Here is a 25,137-nt window from a genome sequence, read left to right as displayed (position 1 = left end):
CGTTACTCGGATACTAAGAAATTTCGCAACAATGTACTTGTTCAGGACTTGTAAGGATTGCAGTCATGTGGGCACAGGAGAGTGCAAAGAACGTGATTTTTGCCATATGAGAAAGAATAGATACAGTTAAACCCATTGATCTCCCTCTTTGAAATAAAATAGTATGTAAGGATAGAAAATCAAAGCGTGTAGTACAGTTCGTCTTCACCTCCCTGAGATATTATATCTCATCGCGCCGTCTGGTCTCGCGGAGAAAATCTCGCAAGACTTCGTCTGGCAAGAAACTAACGCATATTGTCGGCCATTTTGGCTCTAATTTAGAATTGACGAAAGGAGTTGGACTTCTCTCTGCACGAGCCAAGATGGCTGCAGTTTCTTTAAGGTTCAGTCCCTCTTTCATTCTCCCTCCGATCTCATTCTAAAACGATGGCGTCCGCCAGCACAGGGAGTAGGGTCTCATGCGGGAGAGATTTGAGTTGTGTACCTGAGGTGGCGGATACCCTCGCTGCTGTGGCAAAACTAGGGTGAGTGAAGCATTTGTCGCCATATCACTGGCATAAATGGTATAGGTGAGCTTTACAATACAGATGAGTTCTCACAATGAAGTCCTCCAGTCATTGCACGTGATGTCTTTGAATTTCTAGCTAGCTTGCTTGCTAAAATTGCTGGTGTACTTACAGCCGGTCTCCAAGTTGCTAAACACGTGTGATGACAACTACAGTTGTTAACGTTACCGCTCTACGTTAATGTTAACATTGAGCGGTAATATATATAGGTTAAATATGTAAAGTTATTCCTTATCGATATAAACACTTTATATGTATTGTTGATGTTGAATCACCTTGCTGGCCTAATAAGTAATTTCAAATCAGCTTTTTTCTCCAGTTTTGCCTCATTTCTTCTGTTACGTAGCAACTTGCAGTTAACGTTGGAAAAGTTGGCTAGCAGCCATCATCAGACGTATTTGGCTAGAACAACGAACGAACAAATACGAGTGATTTTTAATTATAAATTAAGCCAGTTTGAACAAGCCAAAGTCATTAAGACCGATTTACACAGGTCAGTTCCCTAGGATTCCGGTGCTGATGCAAAGTAGCAGCGCGCGATGGATTAATGAACGTTTCTGTGCTGAGATCATTTCAAGGGATCTACTGCTACGCGTGCTCTCACCACCTTCAAACATTGTGGAGAATAGTGCTACCTAGATTACATTAAACAGTCGAAGTAGATTGTTTTGCCACTCAACAATATATGTTCAGTGTTGTGTGTGTTCATTCTGTCCAGTGGCATTTTGACTGCTCGTAGCACTTCATAGTCGGACTTTGATTTTGATTCAGGTCAGAATTCGAACAGGCAAACCTACTCCCAGATCAGTGTAAAGGGGCAACTTCTCTCATACGCTTGAATTTACTCGTCTAGCATATGAAATTTTAAAAAGATGGTGTTTTGACTTTGATTGCATGCCTTAGCTCTGATTTTGTTTGCTCCTTAGATTTGACTTTTTGTGCATGCCCCTGTTCCATCCTCGGTTCCGAAGAGAGTTTGAGTTGGAACCCGCTAAGGCCCGACCGGGGGCCCAAACACGTTCTGACCTCCTGTTGTGTGGAAGAGGTGAGGTAGACGGAGCTGCACTAATACTCAGATTGCGTTGTAATACCAGAGTCCCAGCGGCTCACCCTTGATTATAATTTACAGGAACTGTCATTATAAACTGTTTTGTGGCGTAGATTACAGTGCATAAGCTCCCATGCTCTTTTGTATCATCAGTGTGTGCTGTTTTGCAGTTTGAGGGCTGTTAAATTTAATGAAGTGTCCTCTTTCTTTGCCAGACTGGAATACACTTATTGTGGGAAAACTGTCACCATGGATAGAGACAGACTCAGAGCTAACGATAGTGCGAAGGAATTCAGAAGCGGTAAGTCCCAGCCCGTGTAATGCTCAGTAATTATTTGCCTTGCGAACAGGTAATAAAACAGGTTTAATACATCTTTCTGTTCATAATGAATTTTGTATCCTCCCTATAGGCGCTGGTACAAGAGCTGAATTTCTGTGCCTATCTTGGGTTGCCAGCCTTCATGATTCCCCTGAAGGGACCTCACTGTGCCAACTTGGCACGAGTGCTGCTCAACCACATTCACACAGGACACCATTCCTGCATGGTAATAACCGTTATCTCAAACTGAATTGCATGGTCTCCAAATCAATTCCCTCTACATGGGTTTTGTCACTGATGTTCAACCCATCCGCAGACTAAAAATGTCATTCAGCTTCTGAGTAAATTCATACACTGACTGCTGACATTTTTGTGGTCGGTGATTTAACATCAGTACTCATCGTATGCTCCTTTCTTTTTATTTCCACTTAATCCCTTGTTAAGTGGTGGCGAGAGCACCATCGCTGGAGAACGTGACTGTCAATGCCTCATGACTGTTGATAGACCTCATAGATGATGCTTAATGTGTTTAATGCAATGCATGGTCTGGTTTATTTCAAAGATCACAGAACACAGAAGGCTGAAAAAAGTCTTTGCCTCTGAATTATTTAAGTGCTGTTCAGGACACGGAATTGACATGAAAGAGATTTTTTTTTTTTGTGCGTTTCAGTTTTGGATCCGGGTTCCTTTGATGGCTGCTGAAGATTTGCGTGACGACCTGATTGAGAATGAGCCTTGCGTGCAAGTGGATGATGGCAGTAATGATGAGAAAACCTGGAGCTGGTGAGACTCATCTTTAAGAGACAGTTTCTTTAATTTAATGCCCTATTATTAATTTATTACACTGACACACACAACGGGAAGAACATGTTGTCTTTGTACAATATTACCAATGTCAGTTATGTCTACGCATGAAGAAACAACGTGAAGTTTGTTACATGAATTACATGGCGATCATTTTTATTTAAAACTTTTTTTTTCAATTCATCTTCGCACAGCTATTTTTTTTTTTTTACTGAAAGTTCACCCGTCAACATCAAAGTGATGTGGATGTATGAGGGAGTCAGTGAAAGTTAGGCATGCTTATTTGAATATAATATTATTGTTTGCATGGTGTTGCATCAGTTGTCCTCCGCTAAGTGAACAAGCATCCAGCCTCAAGTTAATAACCGCGGCGGTAAATGAAGTATGTCCTAAATATTTCTGCGAATATGGCGCAGTCATTTCACAGTGAGTGAAGATGGCAAACAAGGCTGTTTGTATGTTTATGCTGCGGATGTTTGTATGTTTATGCCGTGCGTAACATCCTGATTGCTTTGCGCGTTTTTTTTTGTTTTTTTTTTCCAGGTGGCACTCTTTCAGAACACTTTGTGACTACAACAAAAGGATATGCCTGGGTAAGATGGAGCGTCTCAAACCAAAGTTATGCGTGCAAAAACTTTTATTTCACCAACTTCTGTTGCTCCTCCAGTGAACGGTAGTTTGGAGAAAAATTTGCACTTCTAATTCAAAATCATATTTCAAAATATGTTTAAGAATATATTGTACAATACATGGTGCCTGTTTGAGACTAGTTTCTTGCTTTACCGCATGTGTTAATATGGAAGAATAAATATGCAGGAGAGAGGAAAGTGTAAATGTGAAGTGAAAAGCTCATTATTACCACCCCCACTCCTCCCCCTCCCACCATGAAGCCGTTGAAGTCGGTGCGGACATTCCCTCTGACACGGTGATTGACAAATGGATGGGAGAGCCAATCAAAGCAGCCATTCTTCCCACCAGCATTTTTTTGACCAACAAGAAGGGGTTCCCTGTCCTTTCAAAAGCCCACCAGCGAATCATATTCCGTCTCTTCAAGGTAAACCTCACCCGGCTTTTCAGCTTAATTTTTTTTACGTTTGCGTAGTCTGAAGTACTTGAATGTTGTGACGGCCATTTTTTCTGTCTTCTTCAGCTGGAGGCTCAGTTTATATTTACTGGAACTAGTCGTCATAGCGAGAAGGACTTCCGCTCTTATCTGCAGTACCTCGAGTATCTGAGTCAGAACCGTCCAGCACCCAATGCCTATGACGTCTTTGCCAAGGGCTATGAAGATTACCTACAGTCTCCACTACAGGTGTGTCATGATTTCAAATGAGGTCTTATCTATTGTAATATTTATGCCACCGTTTTTGTCCTCGCGACGGAAGAGACACGGTTGTGTGTGCATATTTTTGGTGTTTTTATTTATTTGTTGTTCCAATTACATTCTTCGGTATCCGTTCCAGCCTCTAATGGACAATTTGGAGTCCCAGACGTACGAGGTGTTTGAGAAGGACCCTATCAAATATTCTCAGTACCAACAGGTGATTAGTCGCTCCGTTTCCCACAAATCTCCACACTCAGTTGTCACTAAAAATCTCTCTGTGGGGTTTTGCTTAGTGATGCCGTTTACCCTGAATATTTATGTCTACTGATAGTCTTTGTTTTGTTGTTACCATGCTGTTGTTATTTTGATAAGTAGTCTGTGAGTAGATTAGCTTTTTAATTTTTCTCTCTCTTTCTCTAGGCGGTATATAAGTGTCTGCTTGACAGAGTCCCAGACGAACAGAAAGACACCAATGTACAGTGAGTGGTTGCATCTCTGTGAGATTCTTTATCCTAATCTATTTTTTTTTAACTAGAAACTGATTTGTTTTTTCTTGCTTTATTGGTCGCCTCATAGATAATACGATTGTGTCCTGGAGTTTTATTAACATGATGTCTGAAGATTGGTTTTTTTTTTTTTTTTTTGCCGTCCTCCTGTCAGAGTATTGATGGTGCTTGGGGCAGGGCGTGGCCCCTTAGTTAATGCCTCTCTGCGGGCAGCGAAGCAAGCCGACAGGAAGCTGAGAGTTTATGCCGTGGAGAAGAATCCTAATGCTGTTGTTACGTAAGTGACGCTGAAACTCAGCCTCTCTAAGTACTTCATAAAAAAAAAAAAAAAGGGCTTATCTCGTATTATGTATGTGCAATCTGTCTCCTTTTTAAGACTATTAGAAATATTAAAAAGGTACAAAAAAAAAAGAGTGGGGGGGGGGGGGGGGGGGGGCGTAAGTATATTAAATTATTTATTTATTTATGTCCTTCCCGTGTTCCAGGCTAGAGAACTGGCGGTTTGAGGAGTGGGGTGATCAGGTGACGGTAGTGTCATGTGACATGCGGGAGTGGGCTGCTCCAGAGAAGGCTGACATCATTGTGAGTGAACTTTTGGGCTCGTTTGGAGACAATGAACTATCACCTGAGTGCCTTGACGGAGCCCAGCACTTTCTCAAAGGTAAATGCAGTTTATTATTATTATTTATTTATTTGTTTGTTTCATGTAAAGTTAATCACCACAGATAAAGTCACATAAGGAAAAGACAGTCATCACTGTCTTATGCTGTCGGACTACAAAAAGATCCAGATGGACAAAAAGACTGTTTACTGATGTAAAAAACCTGTTTACTTCACATAGTTGTTCATTGTTTTCTCTTGGACAACATTTTTACTCTCTCAATATCTTCTTCTCTCCTAGACGATGGAGTAAGCATTCCGTGCTCCTACACCTCATTCCTGGCTCCTCTGTCCTCCTCTAAGCTGTATAATGAGGTCAGGGGCTGTCGGGAGCGGGATAAGGACCCCGAGTGTCATTTTGAGACCCCTTACGTTGTCAGACTGCATAACTTTCATCAACTAGCTGATCCCAAGCCTTGTTTTACCTTCACACACCCTACCACAGGTAAGAGATTCACAACTTAACACACACACACACAGCCTGAGGCATTTTCTTTTATGGCTTCACGTACTCATACACCCACATTTCATCATCTGTAACAGATTTCCACCCTTACTGCCGCACAAGCCTTGTTTCCACTAACTGACCGTCTCCTTTCCTATGTCAGACATGAACAATAACAGGTATCAGTGTCTGCGCTTCTCCGTGGACTGTAACTCGGTGCTTCACGGCTTTGCGGGATACTTTGAGACCACGCTCTATGGAGACGTGATGCTCAGTAAGTCTTAATCACCCTTCGGAGAGCAATGCTGTTAATGGTTGTTACCGTCAAATCATGGCTTTTGTTCTTTTTTTTTTTTTTTTTTTATTACAGGTATTAGACCAGAAACTCACTCACCTGGAATGTTCTCCTGGTTCCCCATCCTCTTTCCTCTCAAAGTAAGATCAGATATGTCGTCCACAGATTGTATTTGTGAGAAGTAACATGTTACCGTATTCTTACACCACGTTATGCTTCATACAAAGATAAACGTAATTAGTTTTACAGTGCAGTTACAATAATGTATGAATGTAATATTATAAGGTAGTGATTTATTAACAGAGCTAACTCCTCCCGTTTATGTTTTTTCCCCCCACCCCTTGCAGCAGCCCATTCCGTTGTCGCGGGGTGATAACGTGAGCGTGCGGTTCTGGAGGTGTAATAATGGGAAGAAGGTGTGGTATGAGTGGGCCGTGACTGAACCCGTCTGCTCAGCCATCCATAACCCAGCGGGACGATCCTACACCATCGGCCTGTGAAACCAGTACAAAATGCAGTTACACTGAATTTTTTTTCTGTTTTTTTTTCTTTAATTTTGTTTTGACATAAGGTGAGCTTCCATAGTTTTCAGAAACATTTTATACCCTTTCTCTCACCCTCAATACTGTATTTGTAAGTTCACTGTAAGGTCAAATACAGAGACCTAAATTGAGACTTTGAGTCTTGCTGTTTAGGGTGGTTTACAGGTTGACAGGAAAGCTTTAGACAGATGGACCCTGGTTCAGATTTTTTTTTTTTAATTTGTCCAAGGACAGAGTGTACTTCAGATTCCCTTTGCCTCACCCACCAAATTCCTGATGTGGAGTTTGTGAATACGACTCCTACAAGTAATATTTAAAACTTGTGTGCTGTCTTTCCAAAAGAAATGGCCTTGTTTGCTGAGCTACAGAGTCAGACACCTCTCTCGGTAAAGAAAACAAAAACAAAGGCCACCCAAGCCAGAAGTCTGGACCCACGGACCGAGGACTTTCAAAAACACCATGAAATTACATCATCTCTGCAGTTAACAAATTAATCTCTGAAACAGAGGAAATGTTTGATATTTTTATTGTTTTTTTTTTGGTGTATGTTTTTTTTTGTTTTGTTTTGTTCTGTTTTTCTGTTGAATTTGTCATCAAATAACAGAAACACAAATAAAAAAAGAAAAACAAGTGTATGTTGTATTGCTGTGTTGAATTACAATTAGTGAGGACACATGCAGCAAAATTAATGGATGTGACCCCTCAAAATATAGTCGGTCAGCAATCCTGTCCTTTATATTGTCCTTTTTATGGAGTTACCTGAATGACCTTCAGTTCTCTTATGCATCAATCACTCTTCAAATCAGCATTGATTCAGTTTTTTTTTATTTATTTGAAGCAAAACATCAACATCTTAAAATGACAGTTTTTATGTACTTGTTTCTAATTTCAGTATCAGATATTACATATTGTCCAGATGGTGGTCTCTGCAGTGATGTGTGCTGTCCAGTAGGTGCCACTAGGTGCAAAGGACAGTTCAAGGTGAAATCCTTATTGGAATACAGTGAAATTGAACATTTGAAAACAGCCAAAAAATCTTATATATTGAAAATGAGCCATAATGATGGCTTTTGATCTGATAAACGACCATTAATGGGTCATAAATTTTGCACATCACTGTGACGAGTGTGCTGTGGCACCTTGGCATGTCTAATGAAGTGGGGATTTGAACTATATTTGGTCTGCACAGAGTCAAACAAACACAACCAGACCTCCTGGCAGGTGTGTGCTTATTACTGTTTATGACTGAACCAACCTCTACTCCATGCCTGCCCTTACAATCTCAGTCTTGTAAATCAAGAGCTATCCTTTTATTATTATTATTATTATTATTATTGTTAGTTTCTCCATTGGATATCAGGAACAGTGAAATGAATAACACTGCGCCCAGCAACACAGAAGCCTTCACTCATTACTACCTTATCTTAGACACACACATACACATTTAAGAAGACAGCCATGTATGTGAGGTGCTTATCTGTGTGATTGGGGAAAAGCAGCTTTATCTCACTCCCCGAACCACCCCCAAACATACGCATCAACACACTCTCATCTGGTCGTGAAGAGCAGCTTATAGTTCCATAATAAAACTAACATGATTACTACTTCTAAACCAAGATAATCTCGTGACTTCAATGCTTACATTCAAATATTTGCTTATGGTGTTGTAAACTTTTTTTGCAGTTTGGTGTTTGTGTGTGATAATTTTTTGTCATCAGGGAACAGCTGTGTTTTGTTCTATGTGTTAATGAGTGATAACTGAAGTAATTATAGAAATGTTTCATAGCACTGAGTGACATGTTGTGCCCTAGTTTCCCTCTGCCAATGAATGAAAGCAGATATTTGTCATGCTCGTAAATGAAAACCAGTTTTGTCTCTTGTGGCTAGACTGACAGTGAGAACAATTAACTAGATGTTATGCTACATATTTTAACAGGTAGCTCTAAAATTTCTGGAGACGCTGTGTTTTTCAACACGTTTAAATACCAGAAAGGTGTACTCGTCACATCCGATTCATTATCCAAAAAGCGAGCAATTGAAGCATTATTTCATTAAGATTAGTAAACCTCACACCATGGGAAAAACGTCTTTACAAATAAATTTACAAACGTGGTTTTGTAATAAATATTACGGAGCACAAAAGTGTGGTAAAACTATGCAGATTTATTCATGGATATCACTGGCAGTTTGCGTGGACAAACAAGACAATAACCAGTCAGAGGAGATACTTTGACGGGGAGTAGGCCTACTCTCTTGTCTGAGAAGAACTATTAGTAGGCTGAGTTCAGCACCTGTGACGTTCCCTGTGGCGATGGTATCTGAATTTACAGCATTAAGAAACGTGGAAAGATGGATCGAGTTTGGGTGTAGATTTCATTCCTCCATTCGGAAAAAAGAACATGGTCGGATGACAGCGGTGGGGAATGGATAGGAACTGCACGTTGATGAGATACAGGAAATACATTTCTTGCAGCCGAAGCAATACGACTGAGGGGAATAACTGAAGGAAGTTTGTTTTTGCAGCGAGTGTCTAAGTTTTCACAGGGGTAACAACAAAACCCACCTAAATCTACCCTTTTTTTGCCTCCTGTTAAACAAAAGAGGAAATCGTGTATATTTGACAGTATCATAAATTGCTGCCGATATGAAAGCTGCAATATTAAGGAAGAACAATCTAATAGTTAAATGGAGTCGGGCGAAATGAACTATGTTTCTCTTGCAGCAATTCATTACTTAACTTTTGTCTCATCAAAACTTTTGCGTTCGACATTAATAACTTTAACCGAGTTTGAGTTTGGTGCCTGTGACCGCCAAACCTCAGAATAGGGTACAGCCTCTGTACCCTATTCAAGGTTGAATTTGGACATATACGATGCATCGTAGTCGTCTTAAGCGTGGGAGCAGCTCTGTACCCGACATATCGAATGTGAACAAGGACTCTGGAGTGTCAGGGGTCGCCTTGAAGAAAGAGATTGGTCTCGTAAGCGCCTGTGCAATTATTTTGGGTAAGTCTTAAGACCTGGGGGGGACATGAAAGCTTTTGGACACCAGGTGGAACGGAGATAAATGCTCAGAGTATTCATGTGTGAAAATTTCATTTGCTATATTCTCTATTCACCTCCTGTATAGATTCTGCTCAGTGACCCGTGTCATTTTTTTCTTTTTTTGGTTTGCATTGTTCTGATATTCATTCGAGAAAATGGAGTTTTATCTCCACTCATGGTGTAGAAGAATGACATCCTACTTGTTCAAAAGACTTTAAAGTTGTTCGATTTTTGCCTAATAAGTTCCTCACATGCATACCCACAGTGATTCTATGGGTTTAGATTGGGAAGCATATCAAATGGCTGTCCTGCACTATCTGCACTCTTATAGACTTAAGCCATGGTTAATCCTGTGAGACCATGTGTGAGAGCAATGATGTTACTTTGTACCCTCATTACAGTACAAGAGACGGTTTGATAAGAGACACACATTTGTCGTGTTATGCTACTAGTGCCCCTAAAGGAGTTGAGGACAGGTCCTGAAGTTTAATGAAATTTAGGGCGATTCAGATGTGATGCTCAATGATAAGCAATGCAGATATTTAAGTAAGTCACTAAACAGGTTCTTATATTTCATTATAGGAAATTACCTCTTCTGCAATCTTTCAGCAGCTCCCCCCACCCCAAGTGCTGGTTTAATGCATATTAATCTACCATGGAGAGGCATGTGTGTGGGAGTTTGACCTCAATAAATTCACACTCCTGTCTCAGACCAGAATGCGGAGGGGGGGAGGAAATGATTTGACAGTGCAGTGAAATGTTCTCATAACAATAATGGTGCTGATGTAATAATTCTCCTTGATTCATTTCATATGTTTCTCTCTCCCTCTCCCACCTAACCTCTGTCATTCAATGACACGTAAATCCCTCCCACGTGACACCTAAATATGCTGACTTTTTCTGTTTACCAGGTAATATTATAGGGTCGGGGATCTTTGTGAGTCCAAAGGGGGTTCTGGAGAATTCCAGCTCAGTGGGCGTGTCTATCATTGTATGGATAATCACAGGAATCATCACTGCCATTGGTGCTCTCTGTTATGCCGAGCTGGGTGTCACCATCCCCAAATCAGGAGGAGACTACTCCTATGTCACAAACATCTACGGAGGCTTGGCTGGGTGAGAACAATACAGACCTTTAAAATATGTAACTGTCGTCACATGATCAGTGAAACACAGTTTGATTATTCTAATTTACTGTCTGTACGAGACAGAGAAAAACAAACCTATGTTATGTACCATCTGTATAGTATCTGGTATGTATTTGTAACAGGTTTCTGCAGCTGTGGACTGCAGCGCTTGTGATATACCCCACCACTCAGGCAGTCATTGCCCTCACGTTTGCCAACTACGTTCTCCAGCCCATCTTCCCCTCTTGCTTGGCTCCAGAGAGTAGCCTGCGTCTGCTTGCTGCTACCTGCCTGTGTGAGTATCTTAACTCAGATAACAAAGACCTCGAGCTAACATAATGGCTTACAACTTTGAACTGACGTGTTTCACTTTGCATTTGCATTTTTACTATGACATGATGCCATTTAAAGTGAGGGCGGAGATGGATGACCATTTTATTATAAAGGCACCCTACAGACAGGTCTCCAAACCCGACGTTTTCATTTTATAATATTATAGTTAATATTTTAATGTTCCGGTTGTTTTAACCCGCTTCAGCGATTGAGCACAATGTCATCTGTGTATGTTTGATGGAAACTTGGAAATTGGTTGAAAATGTCCAGCAGCCCTTATCTAGGCTATTTGTCATTAATATAATTTGTTCAGCTGACTCCTTTCCTGTTCTTGAAAAAGCTCAGGACATTATTATTACCATAAATAAACCCTGAGCTCATCTAACATGTTTTACTGCATTTCTTGGAAGTCATTCATGTCCACTTACATCTTTAAAGCACCTATTTCCTCATCACCTCTCTTTTCAAATTGCCTATTTTTTTTGGATATTAAAATAATACACAATCAGACATAATGATACAGTCTGAGAGAATGATGACATATGCCGATACGTGGAATGATATAATGATGATATTTCAGGGCGATTTCTGTGTCAGTCAAATCATAGAGAAGCAATGTTGAATGTGTTTAACATTTGTAGAGCTGCAGGGGTGCTGTGCTGGCCAGACAGCATTCTCACACAAGAAAACTTTATGACTGACAGGCCAGCACTTCAGTTCCTTACAATAGTTTCCATCTGCAAATGTCATCAAGCGAGTTTTCACTGAATAGATGTTGTCAGGAAACTGTTGTCTTGTGCTAAAACTGTTTCTCCCCATGACACAAATTACCTCTTGATTGTCTGAAGGTAAGAGTTTTTATAAATAGGTCACAATTATGTGTCCTGGTACGATGGAGAACAAGACTCAAGTTTATTTTTGCATATAATTCTCTTACGGTCTAAGAATGACCGCAATACTCCTATGGAGAGCATTGCTGTAATGATCAAGTACAGAATAAGAAATGTTGCCTCAATTTTATCACAGTGTTTCTTACATGGGTCAACTGCTTCAGTGTCCGCTGGGCAAACCGTATTCAGGATGTCTTCACGGCAGGAAAGCTGCTGGCACTTGGTCTCATCATTATCATGGGCATTTTACAGATCTGTAAAGGTGGGTGTCCTCCACCTTTGGTGTATGAACTCTTTTAAATGTCTTTTTTTGCTTTTTATTTTGTATACGCTCTCCATTTTTCCTTTAATTTAAACATATCAAAAGGCTTCTCGCAAAATATTTCTCAGTTTCGTGTGCCGGATCTTGAAATAATAGATCGTCGAGATTATTGTTTCTGTACTATTAATTTTATTGGTTGTATTATCAGACTAATGAAACAATGACGCCTGTGTTAGACCTCAATAAACCCTCCCAGATGTGAGGTATTAGTTCTACATGCACTGGTGCACAAAACGGACAAAATAAAAATATACAGCAAAGAAGAGCTGAATGTATGGAGCCAGGATAATGTAATTTTATTAAAAACTGGCCTATAAAAGCAATATTTACAAAGTGAGAATAGAGTCAGTTTATCAAGTGTTATTCAAGTGGGTTACAAAGTCAGCAGGGGTAAGAGCTCCATAGGTAAGTGAATTTAAAATATAGATAAATGGTTGGAGTCCTTTCCTGTGTAAGTTTGAGAGGTTTTATATGGTCAGATGAGAGCAGGAACTGAGAGGAGATTGGAAGATTTGCTTTCTAGGGATGTCTGTATATTATCCTAAACCTACGTGCTAAACCATTCCCTTTAGTTGGCTTGTTTTTTTTTTGTCTCGTTGTCTATCCACATCCAACAAATGGACAACAGAATGATCCTTCCTCCCTTTCTTTAGGTCATTATACTTGGCTGGAGCCAAAGAATGCATTTCAGCCGTTCCACGACTATGAAGTGGGCAAACTTGCCTTGGCCATCCTTCAGGGGTCTTTCGCATATTGCGGATGGAGCTACCTCAACTACGTCACAGAGGAGCTCATTGATCCACACAAGTAAACACCATTCACCATAATCTCTCATAAAGTAAGCTGACACTTGTAGCCTACTCAGGGCTTCTATAAATCACTCTCTAGATAAATGGGTATATAGGCTGAGAGCTATTTGACAGTAGTATTTAATGAAACAACACAATTTCAAACTTTATACACACTGTGGACTGTTCTTGCAGTAGTTTAATTCTTCTCTACAGGAATCTGCCCAGAGCAATCTTAATCTCTGTCCCCTTGGTGACGTTTATTTACGTGTTTACAAACATTGCTTATGTGACGGCCATGAGCCCTGTGGAGTTGCTGGCCTCCAACGCTGTTGCAGTGGTGAGTAGCCCAGTGCACATATTGTGTACCCTAAGCATCTTATTAAAGAATCCATCTATCAGACAATAAAGGGGTCCATTCATCAGTAATTTAATCTCTAGATGAATCAGTCATTTCATGTCTTTATTCTGCATCTGCATGAAAGAAAAAAACAGCATGCATCTGCATTTAATGAGTTTCCACACTTTTCTCTGCACACCTTTTCCTCTCTCAGACATTTGGTAACAAGTTACTGGGAGTCATGGCTTGGATTATGCCCATGTCTGTAGCTCTCTCTACGTTTGGGGGGGTCAATGGCTGCCTCTTCACGTCATCTCGGTCAGTTAATGTCATTCTACCCCCCTCTCTCTCTTCCTCTCTCTCTTTCTCTCAATGGTTTTATGGGAACATTGCTAGTATAATTCAAAATGAATGAATTCACTTTCAACTGTTTACCACATTGTTTTCTGTGAGTTTTCTGTTTCAGTCTATTACCCCAGTGTAATGTTCTATCTGCATTCTCAATCTGTGTCGTGTTCCCACATCAGCTCTTGTCTTCCTTGCTAGGATTTTACCGGAGTACATTTGTCTGTTGCATTGCGTTGTGTTGTGTATATATACATACGCATATGTATAATATTTATAATGGGATGTTCTCTGTTAGGTTGTTCTTTGCTGGAGCAAGAGAAGGTCATCTTCCACGTTTACTGGCCATGATACATATGAGGTGCTGCACCCCAATACCGGCATTACTCTTTACGGTGAGTACATAAAATTTACACTGAATGGTGGATCACTGTCTTTCAGTGAATTCTGTTGAAATGTCATTGTCATATTATTTAACACACACTGTACACTGTGATGTAATAGAACTAGTTTTGTCTATCAATTTGGCTTTTCCCTCAACTCATCTCCCACAATATTAGTTTCTTCAGAATGTCAGATGTCATTTTTGTTACAACACATTAAATTACATTTTTCCATAATTGAATGTACTGCTTTCACTCAGTGTCTTACAACTTTGCTGATGCTGTGCACCAGTGACATATACACCCTCATCAATTATGTGGGATTCCTAAACTACCTGTTCTATGGGGTCACTGTTGCTGGGCAGATTATACTACGCATAAAAAAACCAGACCTTGATCGGCCAATCAAGGTGAGCCTCTATTACAGTGCCTTCACCAAACATAATATACAAGCTTCATTTAGCAGCAGAGGTAACTGCTGAATCCATACAGCTGTTTTATACAGCAGACAAGAGATTTGTTTGTGAACACATGTAGAAGCGAACATTAGTAAAAACTAATGTTTACTGCAAGTAATCTAATTTCAGTTTGACAAGTAAGCAACATTTCTTTAATAGAAATAGCTACAAATGTTTAATATAAAATGTTTATTAAAATGTGTAATCGCGTTGTCTTGGTGTGAGCCTTTCTTATTTTGTAACAGAACACCCCAGTGTACTGGTGGTTTACTAAAGAAGGTTCTAAGGAATGCACCAGTAACCGTAGTCCGTAGGTTTAAACATCCCTCTGCAGAGTAGTGCCTCGGAGGAACCTACTTAATTAAACACATTATCCCAGGGGTACTACACTATAGCATCCTCATACCCTCCATCCAGGGTAGCTTAAGGAAAAGCTTGTTCTCAATGATTCTACCCTGGCAACATCATCGACAAATGAAGTGATTTGGTGCTGTGCAGCATTTTTGCTGACAAGTATATATGCCGCATAAAACTTGACTAGTGTTTCCTCTCTCCACTGTCAACAGGTGAGCCTGCTTTTTCCAATTACCTACCTGATCTTCTGGGCTTTCCTACTCATTTTTTCCTTCTATTCAGAGCCAGTGGTATGTTGCACTGGCCTTGGTATCCTGCTAACAGGCGTGCCGGTTTATTTCTTGGGAGTCTACTGGGAAAACAAGCCGAAAAAATTCAGCACCTTTGTTGGTATGCCAACATATTAAACCTGGCATTTTTAGCTTGCAGAGATAAGGTCATTTTGCATTATAATGCTTATGTTTTCATAACTGAATCATAAGAGCACTCCACTTAGCATCCCCCTTTTCCCATATCCAATCTCCACAGACAGGTTGACTTCCCTGTGTATGATGCTGTGTATGGTGGTGTATCCAGCGGAAGGAGGGGACAGCGACATGAAGAATGAATCAGATGAAGAGGAGATTCGAGAGGGCCAGTGATTACAGTGGAAAGAAGGGGTCATTTATAGAGGAGCGCAGAGATTATCAGGAACATCTTTGTGAAAAGGCGGACGGGTGTATTCCCTACTCAAAGTTGCAGAATTTCATAGTAATTCCAAAATCAGTGTTAATTAGATTGGCGTTTTCTTTGGTGCAATACTGCCATCTACTGGTAAAAAATGCAACATTAGCTGCAATGATCATGTAAAATTATATTTGTATCTCTAATAATATTGATTTTAGCTGTATATGTTGTGTGTGTGTATGTGTGTGTGTGTGAGAGAGAGAGAGCAAGAGAGTGGTCTTGTTCCTTTTTTTTTCTTTTTTTGGTGGTCTACATTAAAGGGTAATGTAGAGATATACATTATCTGTTCTCAACTTCCAACATAAGTAAACGAGTAAATGAATAGGTGAGTAAAACTTTTAACACGGGTAAATGACTGCCTCTAAAATTAAAAAATTATTGCTTTTTTCATATTGTATCCCGTTATTCTTCCCTTTTTCCTACTGGCCATTAACATTTGTCCTTAAAGTATTGCGAATTTTGAGTGTCAAGAAAATCTAAAGAAACTCGCGCAGTGGAAATTGGTTTATTTAAAAAGTGTATAAATGCTTTAATAATTTGTTAACTTTTAAATGTCGGGGTTTTTTGTATTGTAAATACACTCGCAAATCTGTTTATAAATGTTTATACTTTGACTTTAAAGAAAGTCTTTTATGTGAAATTCACTGCTTCTCCTTGGGAAGAGCCTCAGAAATAGGCTACGTTCCTATACCTAAAGAGGAATAAACAGACTTTCGACAAATAAAAAAAATGCATTACCAAGGTTCACGGTCTGAGCAGTTTCGCCAACTGCTTTGTCGCTTTCGAGAATGGAGTGAGTTCATCAAATGAGCAAACAGAACTGAAAAAGTGAAATGGAATTCCGTTATTAGCTGTAGATGACTGAGGACATAAACTCTTAGTCTATTACTTCATCTTAATAGTGTGATTTAACGGCTCAGCCACCTGACTACATAATTACATAGGTGTGTTGAAATTCTGTTAATATGTTGCGTATGGATGAAGCGTTGGAACATAACCTTTTCGTACTGAGTCACTCTCATCTCTAGCGAAGAACTGTGCTCAGTGAGTCAGGTTTCATTCAAGGGGCTGAACAGGGGATTGATTATGTTCACTTCGATAAGCATTCGAGGTGGCACTTATTTTGCTTCTGCAACTGATACACTACCATATTGCAGTAGTTCAGAGGTACGGGATAAGTGATAATGGTCACGCAGGAAAAGGTCCAAGACCTAAGCCAAGAATAAACTGTTTCAATTGCTCAACGACACACAGAGGGCGGTAGTGGCGCTGTTGTGGTTTTGAGTACATTACACCATACAGTATCCAAGCTAGATGTGCAATGGAACACCCTAGCAGATAGCCTAACGCTACCGCCCTTTCCTTCAGATTGTCTATAACACTTAAATTAAGTAAACAGATATATCAGACAGGATCGCGGGAACCGCACTTTATTTGAGCATCATTACTTGGAATTTACCTCAACCAAGGTAAGACGATCCTCGAGTGATACCCCCGTATGGCAACGTCACCAGCAAAATGCACGGGTGAAAGGATTCGTAGGACGATCTGTTTCTCCACTTTAAATGAACTAGAAAGCGGCTGTAATCTGCAGTGTTTGTCTGTGGACGGAACCACACTGTTGGGCTTCCTGTCAGACTGCTACAATGTCCAAGAGCTAAGATGAAAAATACGAGAAGTCATTTCGTCACAGCTCGCTTGTCATCGTGGTTTTCGGGGTGTAAACTGAGCAGCGCCATTGAATGCAGGGTTTTTCTTTTTCATTCTATTCCAAATGTTTAGTTACTTGTTTATCAGTTTGTTTTTGTGGTCAAAGAATGACCAGGAAGAACCCAGAATAGTCGGACATGTTTTTTTGAACTGTCATTATCATTAATTTGTTAACGTTACCCATATAGTGCATCTAAAAGTGCTTTCTTGACATGAGGTTTTGCCCACTGAAACATGGAAATGCACACCGTTTTATAAATTGCTTCATTAATACAACTACAGAAATATATTGAGTAGGAGCTTATCGTTAGTCTTTGATGGGAAAATGAATGGAAGCCTCATGGCAGAGGAAGTTACAGCGTGCCCAGGTGTATCATTAACCTCACTTGTACTACGGAAGTGCCTTTCTTGACCTAGCGCGATAACCGAGCTCCTCTCCATTCTTAACAATTCTTTCTCTCTCTCTCTCCCTCTCTCTCTCTCCCTCACTCTCTCTCTTTCTCTCTCTCTCTCACACACACACACCAGACATGACTCCTTCAGTGCGTCTTCAGGAAATGATTCGGATTATCCGAAGCGCTCGAACACAGGGCGAGGAACGAGGTGTTATTCAAAGAGAGTGTGCTGCCATCCGGGCACAGTTCCGCCAGGCTGACAATGGGGGTCGGTCTCACAACCTAGCCAAACTGCTCTATGTTCACATGCTGGGCTACCCTGCACACTTTGGTCAGGTAATGCACACAGTTTCAGCAACACTGTCAGCAGAACAGCTCTCACTGAACTGGGATGTGACAGGCTTCTTTTAGAGAACTCGTTTGCTTTTGGCTTTTGGCATATTCTCGTTTTTTTGCTGACATGCCAGTATCTGTGAGATTGCATTGTTCTCCTGTACCTCTCAGTTTCACAATCTAAACCCCTTTTTTGACTTGACAATGGCATTACTGTCCTGTCCCTCTCTGTTTACGTCTTACTCTATCATACCATCCTGTGTTCATGTCTCTCAGATGGAGTGTGTGCGTCTGATAGCTAGTCCGAGGTACAGCGACAAGCGTGTTGGTTACCTTGGTGCTATGATGCTCCTGGATGAGAAGCAGGATGCTAGCTTGCTCATCACCAACTCCATCAAGAAGTGAGCTTCGACTTATAATAATAATAAGCACAAACAGATGTAGATAATGATATTTGCTAAACAAAGCAAGGTTCAAGGAATCTCACACTAATATTTCTAATATTTACACTTTTTTCCTTTTCATTTTGCAAGAAAGTGCTTTCTTATGTCCTGTTAGAAAGTACACCGTAGACACATGGCAATTTTCATTTGAACTGAATGCTCAGAGACTGGGAAAATTGAAACAGTTGTGAACCGGTGTTAATCTGGTTCGAAACAGAACTCCTGTTATCTTAAGAAATTCTGATTGTTTATTTGGACCTTGCTGCTCTTGGAATCAGTAAAATGTCACTTGGAATAACAAACTGTCCTTTAAACTCAAGTCCATAATCTGTTATTAACATTCACGTATATTACTCTTGTTTGGCCAATGGCTTTAATTTGTTCCCTTTTTTTTCCCTTTGAATCTCAGTGACTTATCCCATAGCAGTCAGTATGTTCAGTCTTTGGCGCTGTGTACACTGGCTTGCATGGGCTCTTCTGAGATGTGTCGAGACCTGGCACCAGAAATTGAGCGACTCCTCAAAAGTTCTAACTCTTACATCAAGAAGAAGGTGTGTTCTTAAATCCTCCACGTTTAACTGCTTGCATACAGCCAAATACCTCATTGCTTTCATTAACCCTCTGGATGACAAACTGTTCTGTATGGTAGTTAGCTACGGCACATTTCATATTGTGACAGACCATAATGGTTCTCGTAGTCATTGCAGTTGCTTTTATATGTGTCTTTGCACATTGACAGGCAGCCTTATGTGCAGTCCACATTGTGAGAAAAGTCCCAGAGCTCGGCGAAATGTTCACTCCTTCTGTTCGAGCACTGCTCTCCGAGAAGAACCATGGTTAGTCTTTCTATTTGTCGATTTACATGTTTACAGCTCTGACCATTTTTATCTGTTTGTTGTTTATTTCTTTCTTAAAGTGTGTCTGTTTTTTTTTTCTTTTTGACGCTTATTTTGGTGGTGTTTATTTAATACGTGTTACTTTCTTAATTGCTGTATTTTGGCTCTTTCTACAGGTGTACTGCATGGTGCTGTGGTCCTGATCACTGAACTGTGTGAGCGAAATCCAGAAACCTTGGACGCGTTCCGAAAGGTAACGATCACATGTCTCTGAGTTAGCCTTGTAAAAGTTTATACAATTGTTTTCTGAGTTTTCTTGTTTTTTTTCTTGTTTTCTTGTTTTCTGTGTCAGTGTTTTTTATGTAAGTGTGATATACAATAAGCATTCCAGTCTTTGTCTTTCCAGTCATCCCCACATCAGTCTTTGCTCTGTGCGCTACATCTACCCTGTGATATTTGGAATTTATATTCAGTCCCTTTTTCATCTGCATAATTTCATAATTCTCTATATGCTCTCCGTCTCTCTCTCTGTCTGTCTCTCTCTCTGTCTGTCTCTCTCTCTTTCCCCATTGCTGTCTGTCTGTCTGTCTGTCTCTTTCTCTTTCTCTCTCTCTCTCTCTCTCTCTCTCTCTCTGTCTCTGTGTGTGTGTTCCTAACGCACACTATCTTTGGCATCAGGCTTGTCATGTAGATTAATGTATAAACACACTCAGTATGTGTGTGTGTATTTAAGTGTTTGTATCTGTCTGTGTGTGTGTGTGTGTGTGTGTGTGTGTTTTATTGGAGCAGTCTCATCTATCTCACTGTCTTGGCCTTGTGTCTCTCAGGCTGTGCCGGAGCTGGTGCAGATAATGAAAGGCCTGGTGACATCAGGTTATTCTCCAGAACACAACGTGGCGGGAATCAGCGATCCTTTCCTTCAGGTCAGCTTGGATCAGACTGGCGGATATTTCACCCTTAATTCAACTCTGTCAAACGGGTTATATTGCTGCTCTCTCTCTCTTTCTCACCTTCTATCTCTGAGTCCCTCTTTTACCATTGTTGGTCTGTCTGTGGTTCGCTCCCTTTAACCATTTATCTTACTGTGCTGCTGTCTGTTTCTGTCTCTCTCTCTTATACCTTCTTTTATTGTTCTCAGGTGCGCATTCTAAGGTTACTAAGAATTTTGGGTCGTAATAGTGACACAGCCAGCGATGCCATGAACGACCTTCTGGCTCAGGTATGCAAGGACGCAGATAAAGACATTCATACATCCATTCTGAAAGTATAATTATTTTGCAAGTAACTTATTTACACATTGTTAATCTGCTTATCCTTTATGCATAGGTGGCCACTAACACAGACAGCAGTAAGACTGCAGGCAGTGCTGTGCTCTATGAAACAGTCCTCACCATCATGGACATTAAATCAGAAAGTGGTCTCAGAGTGAGTCTTACTAGCCTCAAGTGTAATAATTGATTTTTACACCGTTATGAATATGTCTGAAGTATTCTAACAAAGATGTTGATGTTTGGTTTTGGGGGAATGTTAAGTTTTGTTTATATCCCAATGTCTTTGTTGCTCCAGGTCTTGGCTGTTAACATTTTGGGGAGGTTTCTTTTAAACAATGACAGAAACATCCGGTGAGTGCTCCAAACAGTTCCTTTTCTTATTATTTCTAGAACAAACCAGCCATGTCAAGGGAAATCTGCTTATAAACTGGTAAATATTATTGGGTTTAATCAAAGCCATGCTGTTCTGACGGGGTGCAGAAGCACAGGATTTCTTTCATTCTATTGTTGATATAGTTAGGTGTTCTTCCTGCTTTCCCTCAATGGTTTGACTTTATCTGGCGTCTCTCTGATTTGGCCAATCACAGGCGTCCCCTCAGGGCCAGTCAAGTCTATCAGGTTTGTCTGGTTTCAGCAGCAGTTTCCCTTGCAGTGACAGGGATACTATTACAGACTGATCGACATGTTCTGGATGCTTGCGGAGTTAAATTAATGGCTTACATAAGTCATTTTATTCAGTGACATTTACAAAGCTTCATTTTCTACGGCTGTATCAGTGGGCAGGGAATTAACATTTTCAATGGAGCGGGGAAAAGAAATCACCCACTGCAGCAGATAAATTATTACGAAATTAAATATGAAATTATTAACCACCAAACATTAAGCCTAAATGGCCGGTCGTAATATTGGTCGTGACAAATGTTTAATGATAGTTTTGTTGTATTCATGCCATTTACACATCAGTTGTGATCTATACAGAAAATCCTCCTGGAAAAAAAAGATTGTTTGTTATTCTTCATCCATTCTCATTTTCACTCAAACCGTCTCTCTGTGTGTCTGCCTCAGCTATATCTCCATGACATCTCTACAGAAGATTGTGCAAACGGACCACAATGCTGTGCAGCGACACAGGGGGACTATTGTGGACTGCCTTAAGGACCCAGACGCCTCAGTCAAACGGTACTGAGGGTGCCATGGAGACTGGTTATTCAGGGGTTTTATCGGAATTATTTTTTAGAACTGTGTACAGTGTGCCGTGTGTTTAAAATATAAAAGCTAAATAAAGAAATACGTTGATGGTGTGAATATATTCAAGCTTTGATGTAACTTAATCTGACGTTACGTCAATGAACTTTCCTGCAGTCGTGCGTTGGAGCTGTCCCTGGCTCTAGTGTCGGCTGCAAACATTCGCTCTATGATGAAGGAGCTCCTCACCTTCCTCTCCAGCTGTCCCCCAGAGCTCAGGGCCCACGCTGCCTCTGGCATCTTCAACGCCGCCGAGAGGTTCCGTCTGGTTTATCACTCTCTGTTCACTTTTTTTTTTCTTTTTTTTTCTTTTTTTTTTTTGGTCTCCAAATGTCCACACACATCTGTCTTTTTCTCTGGGCGTCAGTCTTCACATATTCCACTGTGAAAACATCTGTCTCTGTATCTCTCAAAAGTCTTTTAAAAACTGAGTCTTATCACTCAGCTTTGTACCTTTGGTCATCTTGCGTCCCAAAAAAAGTCTGTTTGCTTGTTTGCTTGTTTGTTTGTTTGTGTGTTTCTCTGCATTATTCCCTATGCGTTTGTGTCAGTGCGACAGGGCTCTGGTGCTGAACAGCACTCTGTGTCTGTGTCTCTCTGTGTCTCTGTCAGGTATGCCCCCTCTCAGCGCTGGCACATAGACACCATCCTGCATGTCCTCACCACGGTAAATACCCCCCTCCCCCCACTATACCACACTAAACTGGTCAGAAAATTACCATGACCATGACCAGTTTGGATGATTTTTGACACTTTAAATCACTACCATTGCAGGTAAATGATCATGTTAATCCAGAACCCATCTAAATGTGTTTTTTGTCAAATGCGACTCATGCTTACATTACGTTACATTATTTTTTTTTTCAACGTTATACACACTTTCGCAGGCAGGGGGCGACGTAAGAGACGAGACTGTGCCCAATTTGATACAGCTCATCACAACTGCCTCAGACCTGCACTCCTACACAGTTCACAAACTTTACAGAGCACTGGTGACTGACATCTCACAGGTATGTTTCTGAGAGTGTCTATGACACAGTTTACGCATCTCTGTGTTTACACTGAACTTTTTTTTTTTGTGCCTTTACAGCAATCACTTGTTCAGGTGGCTTGCTGGTGCATTGGAGAGTATGGAGACCTGCTCCTGAAAGGAGACTGTGAGGAAACAGAGCCTGCAGAGGTACAGAGGGTTTGGGGGGACAGAATTCATGAGAAAGGGAAGAACAGACTGACAGTTAGACATAGATGACAGTGATGCTTACAGCTTATAGCCAAACCCCTTAATGTTATTTGTTTTAGAAATGTGTAAGGCGTTTTATCGGAGGGAGATGGAAACTAAATTGTAAAAATGTAGCGGTAAACATGTCTATGTTTCTGTCGTGTGGCCAGGTGACGGAGGATGATGTCCTGGATGCCTTAGAAACTGTCCTTCAGTCCCACATGTCATCCCCATCAACCAGAGCCTTTGCTCTCACAGCGACAATGAAACTGAGCACACGCATAAGAGACAATATAGAGTATGTGTGGTAACAATACAGCTTCATCACCACCACACTGCAGTGCAAGTCACAAGTAATATTTTAGTATTTCTTTCTGTATCTCCATTCATATTTATTTAAAGACTGTCTTTTTCTCTCTCTCTCTCTCTGTTATTGTCTGTACAGTCGCATTAGAAGCATTGTCAGTATTTATGGCAGCTGCATTGATTTGGAGCTCCAGCAGAGGGCAGTAGAATACAACGCACTCTTTAAGAAATATGACCATATGAGGTACCAAACATGAGAAATTCCTGTTTACATTTTACATTTTAAACATCGTAGTGTACAACTGTGTGAATCTTTCACCACTGATATTTTGAGGATGGCTGTTAGTGTGTGCTCTCAGTGTTGTGACAGTGAAATTGTGCTCACAGGGCAGCAGTGCTAGAGAGGATGCCAGTTATTGACAAGAGTTCTCCAGGCCATACCAACGGAGAAATTCCTGGAGGTACTGTGAAAGAGCCAGAACAATTGAAACCCAAGCCACCTGTGACAGGGTTGACTCAACAACCCGCCAGCCAGGTAAACGTAAACATGTAATGCCCTGTTATGTTTCAGTATTACCGGAACATGTCTGTTCTGGCTGAATTTTATAATTTGCATGTAGCGTAAATTCTTTTATTTGCCTTCATTTCCCTTTTTCAGGTGTGTGACCTTTTAGATTTGCTGGGTGGAACCGACAAGCCATCTGAACCGAGCTTGGCTCCACCCACTACAGCTGCCACATCCACAAATAGTACAGTTGGGGGAGACCTGTTGGATCTACTGGGAGGACTGGAGCCTACTCCAGGTGAGAGAGGGTGAAAGAGTAGAGCTGAGAAATAATAGGGAGAAAAACAGCTTCTGTGCCCGCGTTTATTTTATCCAAAATATCCAACAAATTGCCCTAGAAAGGAGATAGAAACTATATATTTTGCCTTGTGTGTATGAAATGCATGTTTATGTATGTTTAACAGTACCTACGGTGACAGTGTATGAGAAGAATGGTGTGATGGTGAAACTACAGTGTGACAAACATACAGACACAGCTGTCACCATCACCCTCATCGCTTCCAACTCGACTGAGAATGATGTCACAAATTTTACTCTGCAAGCAGCTGTCCCCAAGGTCTGACTGACTTTTCTGCTGTACTCTCCATGTGTGCTACATTTATTCCGTTTTATTCATTTTCATTGATTTATGTGGCACTGTTTTCATGAGCTCACTTCTCTGGTATAGATCGATGTTCAGATGTTGTTCTCATATTATAAATATCACTCAGTCTGACCTGATCATCCGTTCCATTGTGAGTCAGTGCTTCTGTGCTTTAGTAAGACTGAAAAGATTGGGTTTCAATCAGCGCCACTTCTATCTTCCTCAGTTTGTAAAATGTATTAATTGTTGTCCTCTTCCTCAGAGCATACAGTTACAAATGAAGGCTCCTAGTGGGGATGTCATTCCAGCCCAAGGCATGGGTCATGTGACCCAGACTGTTCTACTCCACAACCCCAGCAAGGTGGGCTTTACCTGGTCACTCACTGACCGTGCGATGATTTTTTATTTATTTATTTTTTTTTGCAGACAGCTGTGTTATGCATTGCCTTTTTTAACATATCACTAATCTGTCTCCTCAAAGGCAACCCTGAAGATGCGGGTTCGAGTGTGCTACTCCAGTCAGGGAACAATGTGTCAGGACACTGTACAGGTTGACTCCTTTCCAAGCCCTGTTGAAAACTAACAAGAAACTGTCAATCATTCATCGCTTAC

At 40.7% G+C, this 25,137-nt stretch overlaps 3 protein-coding genes across 4 annotated transcripts; all 3 read left to right on the top strand.

Moving 5' to 3' along the window:
- The first annotated feature begins 426 nt into the window (after nucleotides 1-426).
- On the top strand, nucleotides 427-7,060 carry prmt5 (protein arginine methyltransferase 5). 2 transcript variants are annotated; one of them, XR_004025280.1, is made up of 17 exons: nucleotides 427-524; nucleotides 1,493-1,611; nucleotides 1,830-1,915; nucleotides 2,025-2,159; nucleotides 2,604-2,716; nucleotides 3,281-3,330; nucleotides 3,628-3,791; nucleotides 3,888-4,049; nucleotides 4,201-4,278; nucleotides 4,482-4,540; nucleotides 4,722-4,844; nucleotides 5,053-5,228; nucleotides 5,469-5,672; nucleotides 5,836-5,946; nucleotides 6,043-6,107; nucleotides 6,315-6,538; nucleotides 6,852-7,060. XR_004025280.1 is itself a non-coding variant. In XM_030773944.1 (16 exons), exons 1-16 carry the CDS (start codon nucleotides 427-429, stop codon nucleotides 6,465-6,467), a joined length of 1,896 nt encoding a protein of 631 aa, XP_030629804.1. In that variant the 3' UTR covers nucleotides 6,468-7,060. The 2 variants fall into 2 exon arrangements, 1 of the variants encoding a protein (XP_030629804.1); XM_030773944.1 differs by having other exon boundaries at nucleotides 6,315-7,060.
- A 2,321-nt stretch (nucleotides 7,061-9,381) lies between these two features.
- Nucleotides 9,382-15,534, top strand: slc7a8b (solute carrier family 7 member 8b). Its single transcript, XM_030774636.1, has 11 exons — nucleotides 9,382-9,514; nucleotides 10,465-10,669; nucleotides 10,824-10,975; nucleotides 12,040-12,165; nucleotides 12,879-13,032; nucleotides 13,230-13,353; nucleotides 13,568-13,671; nucleotides 13,997-14,093; nucleotides 14,342-14,491; nucleotides 15,106-15,283; nucleotides 15,422-15,534. Exons 1-11 carry the CDS (start codon nucleotides 9,382-9,384, stop codon nucleotides 15,532-15,534), a joined length of 1,536 nt encoding a protein of 511 aa, XP_030630496.1.
- A 1,524-nt stretch (nucleotides 15,535-17,058) lies between these two features.
- Nucleotides 17,059-25,108, top strand: ap1g2 (adaptor related protein complex 1 subunit gamma 2). The gene is made up of 22 exons (XM_030773122.1): nucleotides 17,059-17,088; nucleotides 17,858-18,060; nucleotides 18,334-18,458; nucleotides 18,910-19,051; nucleotides 19,240-19,336; nucleotides 19,513-19,589; nucleotides 20,164-20,259; nucleotides 20,475-20,555; nucleotides 20,663-20,761; nucleotides 20,903-20,958; nucleotides 21,673-21,786; nucleotides 21,970-22,110; nucleotides 22,465-22,519; nucleotides 22,740-22,862; nucleotides 22,943-23,032; nucleotides 23,242-23,369; nucleotides 23,517-23,621; nucleotides 23,765-23,912; nucleotides 24,036-24,180; nucleotides 24,347-24,498; nucleotides 24,788-24,886; nucleotides 25,007-25,108. The coding sequence occupies exons 2-22, from the start codon at nucleotides 17,860-17,862 to the stop codon at nucleotides 25,106-25,108; spliced, it is 2,376 nt and encodes a 791-aa protein (XP_030628982.1). The 5' UTR covers nucleotides 17,059-17,088; nucleotides 17,858-17,859.
- The last annotated feature ends 29 nt before the right edge of the window (nucleotides 25,109-25,137 follow it).

This window comes from Chanos chanos, chromosome 5, assembly GCF_902362185.1.
Source record: "Chanos chanos chromosome 5, fChaCha1.1, whole genome shotgun sequence".
Taxonomy (NCBI): domain Eukaryota; kingdom Metazoa; phylum Chordata; class Actinopteri; order Gonorynchiformes; family Chanidae; genus Chanos; species Chanos chanos.
The sequence above is the reverse complement of the archived record's forward strand: the minus strand, read 5'-3'. Positions and strand labels throughout refer to the sequence as shown.

Coding starts and splice junctions, on each gene's coding strand:
- prmt5 (XM_030773944.1), top strand. CDS start 427: ATGGCGTCCGCCAGCACAGGGAGTAGGGTCTCATGCGGGAGAGATTTG. Junction 3,792..3,887: donor TCATATTCCGTCTCTTCAAG/GTAAACCTCACC, acceptor TGTCTTCTTCAG/CTGGAGGCTCAGTTTATATT. Junction 5,673..5,835: donor CTTCACACACCCTACCACAG/GTAAGAGATTCA, acceptor TTCCTATGTCAG/ACATGAACAATAACAGGTAT.
- ap1g2 (XM_030773122.1), top strand. CDS start 17,860: ATGACTCCTTCAGTGCGTCTTCAGGAAATGATTCGGATTATCCGAAGC. Junction 19,590..20,163: donor CCTTGGACGCGTTCCGAAAG/GTAACGATCACA, acceptor TGTGTCTCTCAG/GCTGTGCCGGAGCTGGTGCA. Junction 22,520..22,739: donor TCCTGCATGTCCTCACCACG/GTAAATACCCCC, acceptor ACACTTTCGCAG/GCAGGGGGCGACGTAAGAGA.
- slc7a8b (XM_030774636.1), top strand. CDS start 9,382: ATGCATCGTAGTCGTCTTAAGCGTGGGAGCAGCTCTGTACCCGACATA. Junction 10,976..12,039: donor GCTTGCTGCTACCTGCCTGT/GTGAGTATCTTA, acceptor ATTTTATCACAG/TGTTTCTTACATGGGTCAAC. Junction 12,166..12,878: donor CATTTTACAGATCTGTAAAG/GTGGGTGTCCTC, acceptor CCCTTTCTTTAG/GTCATTATACTTGGCTGGAG.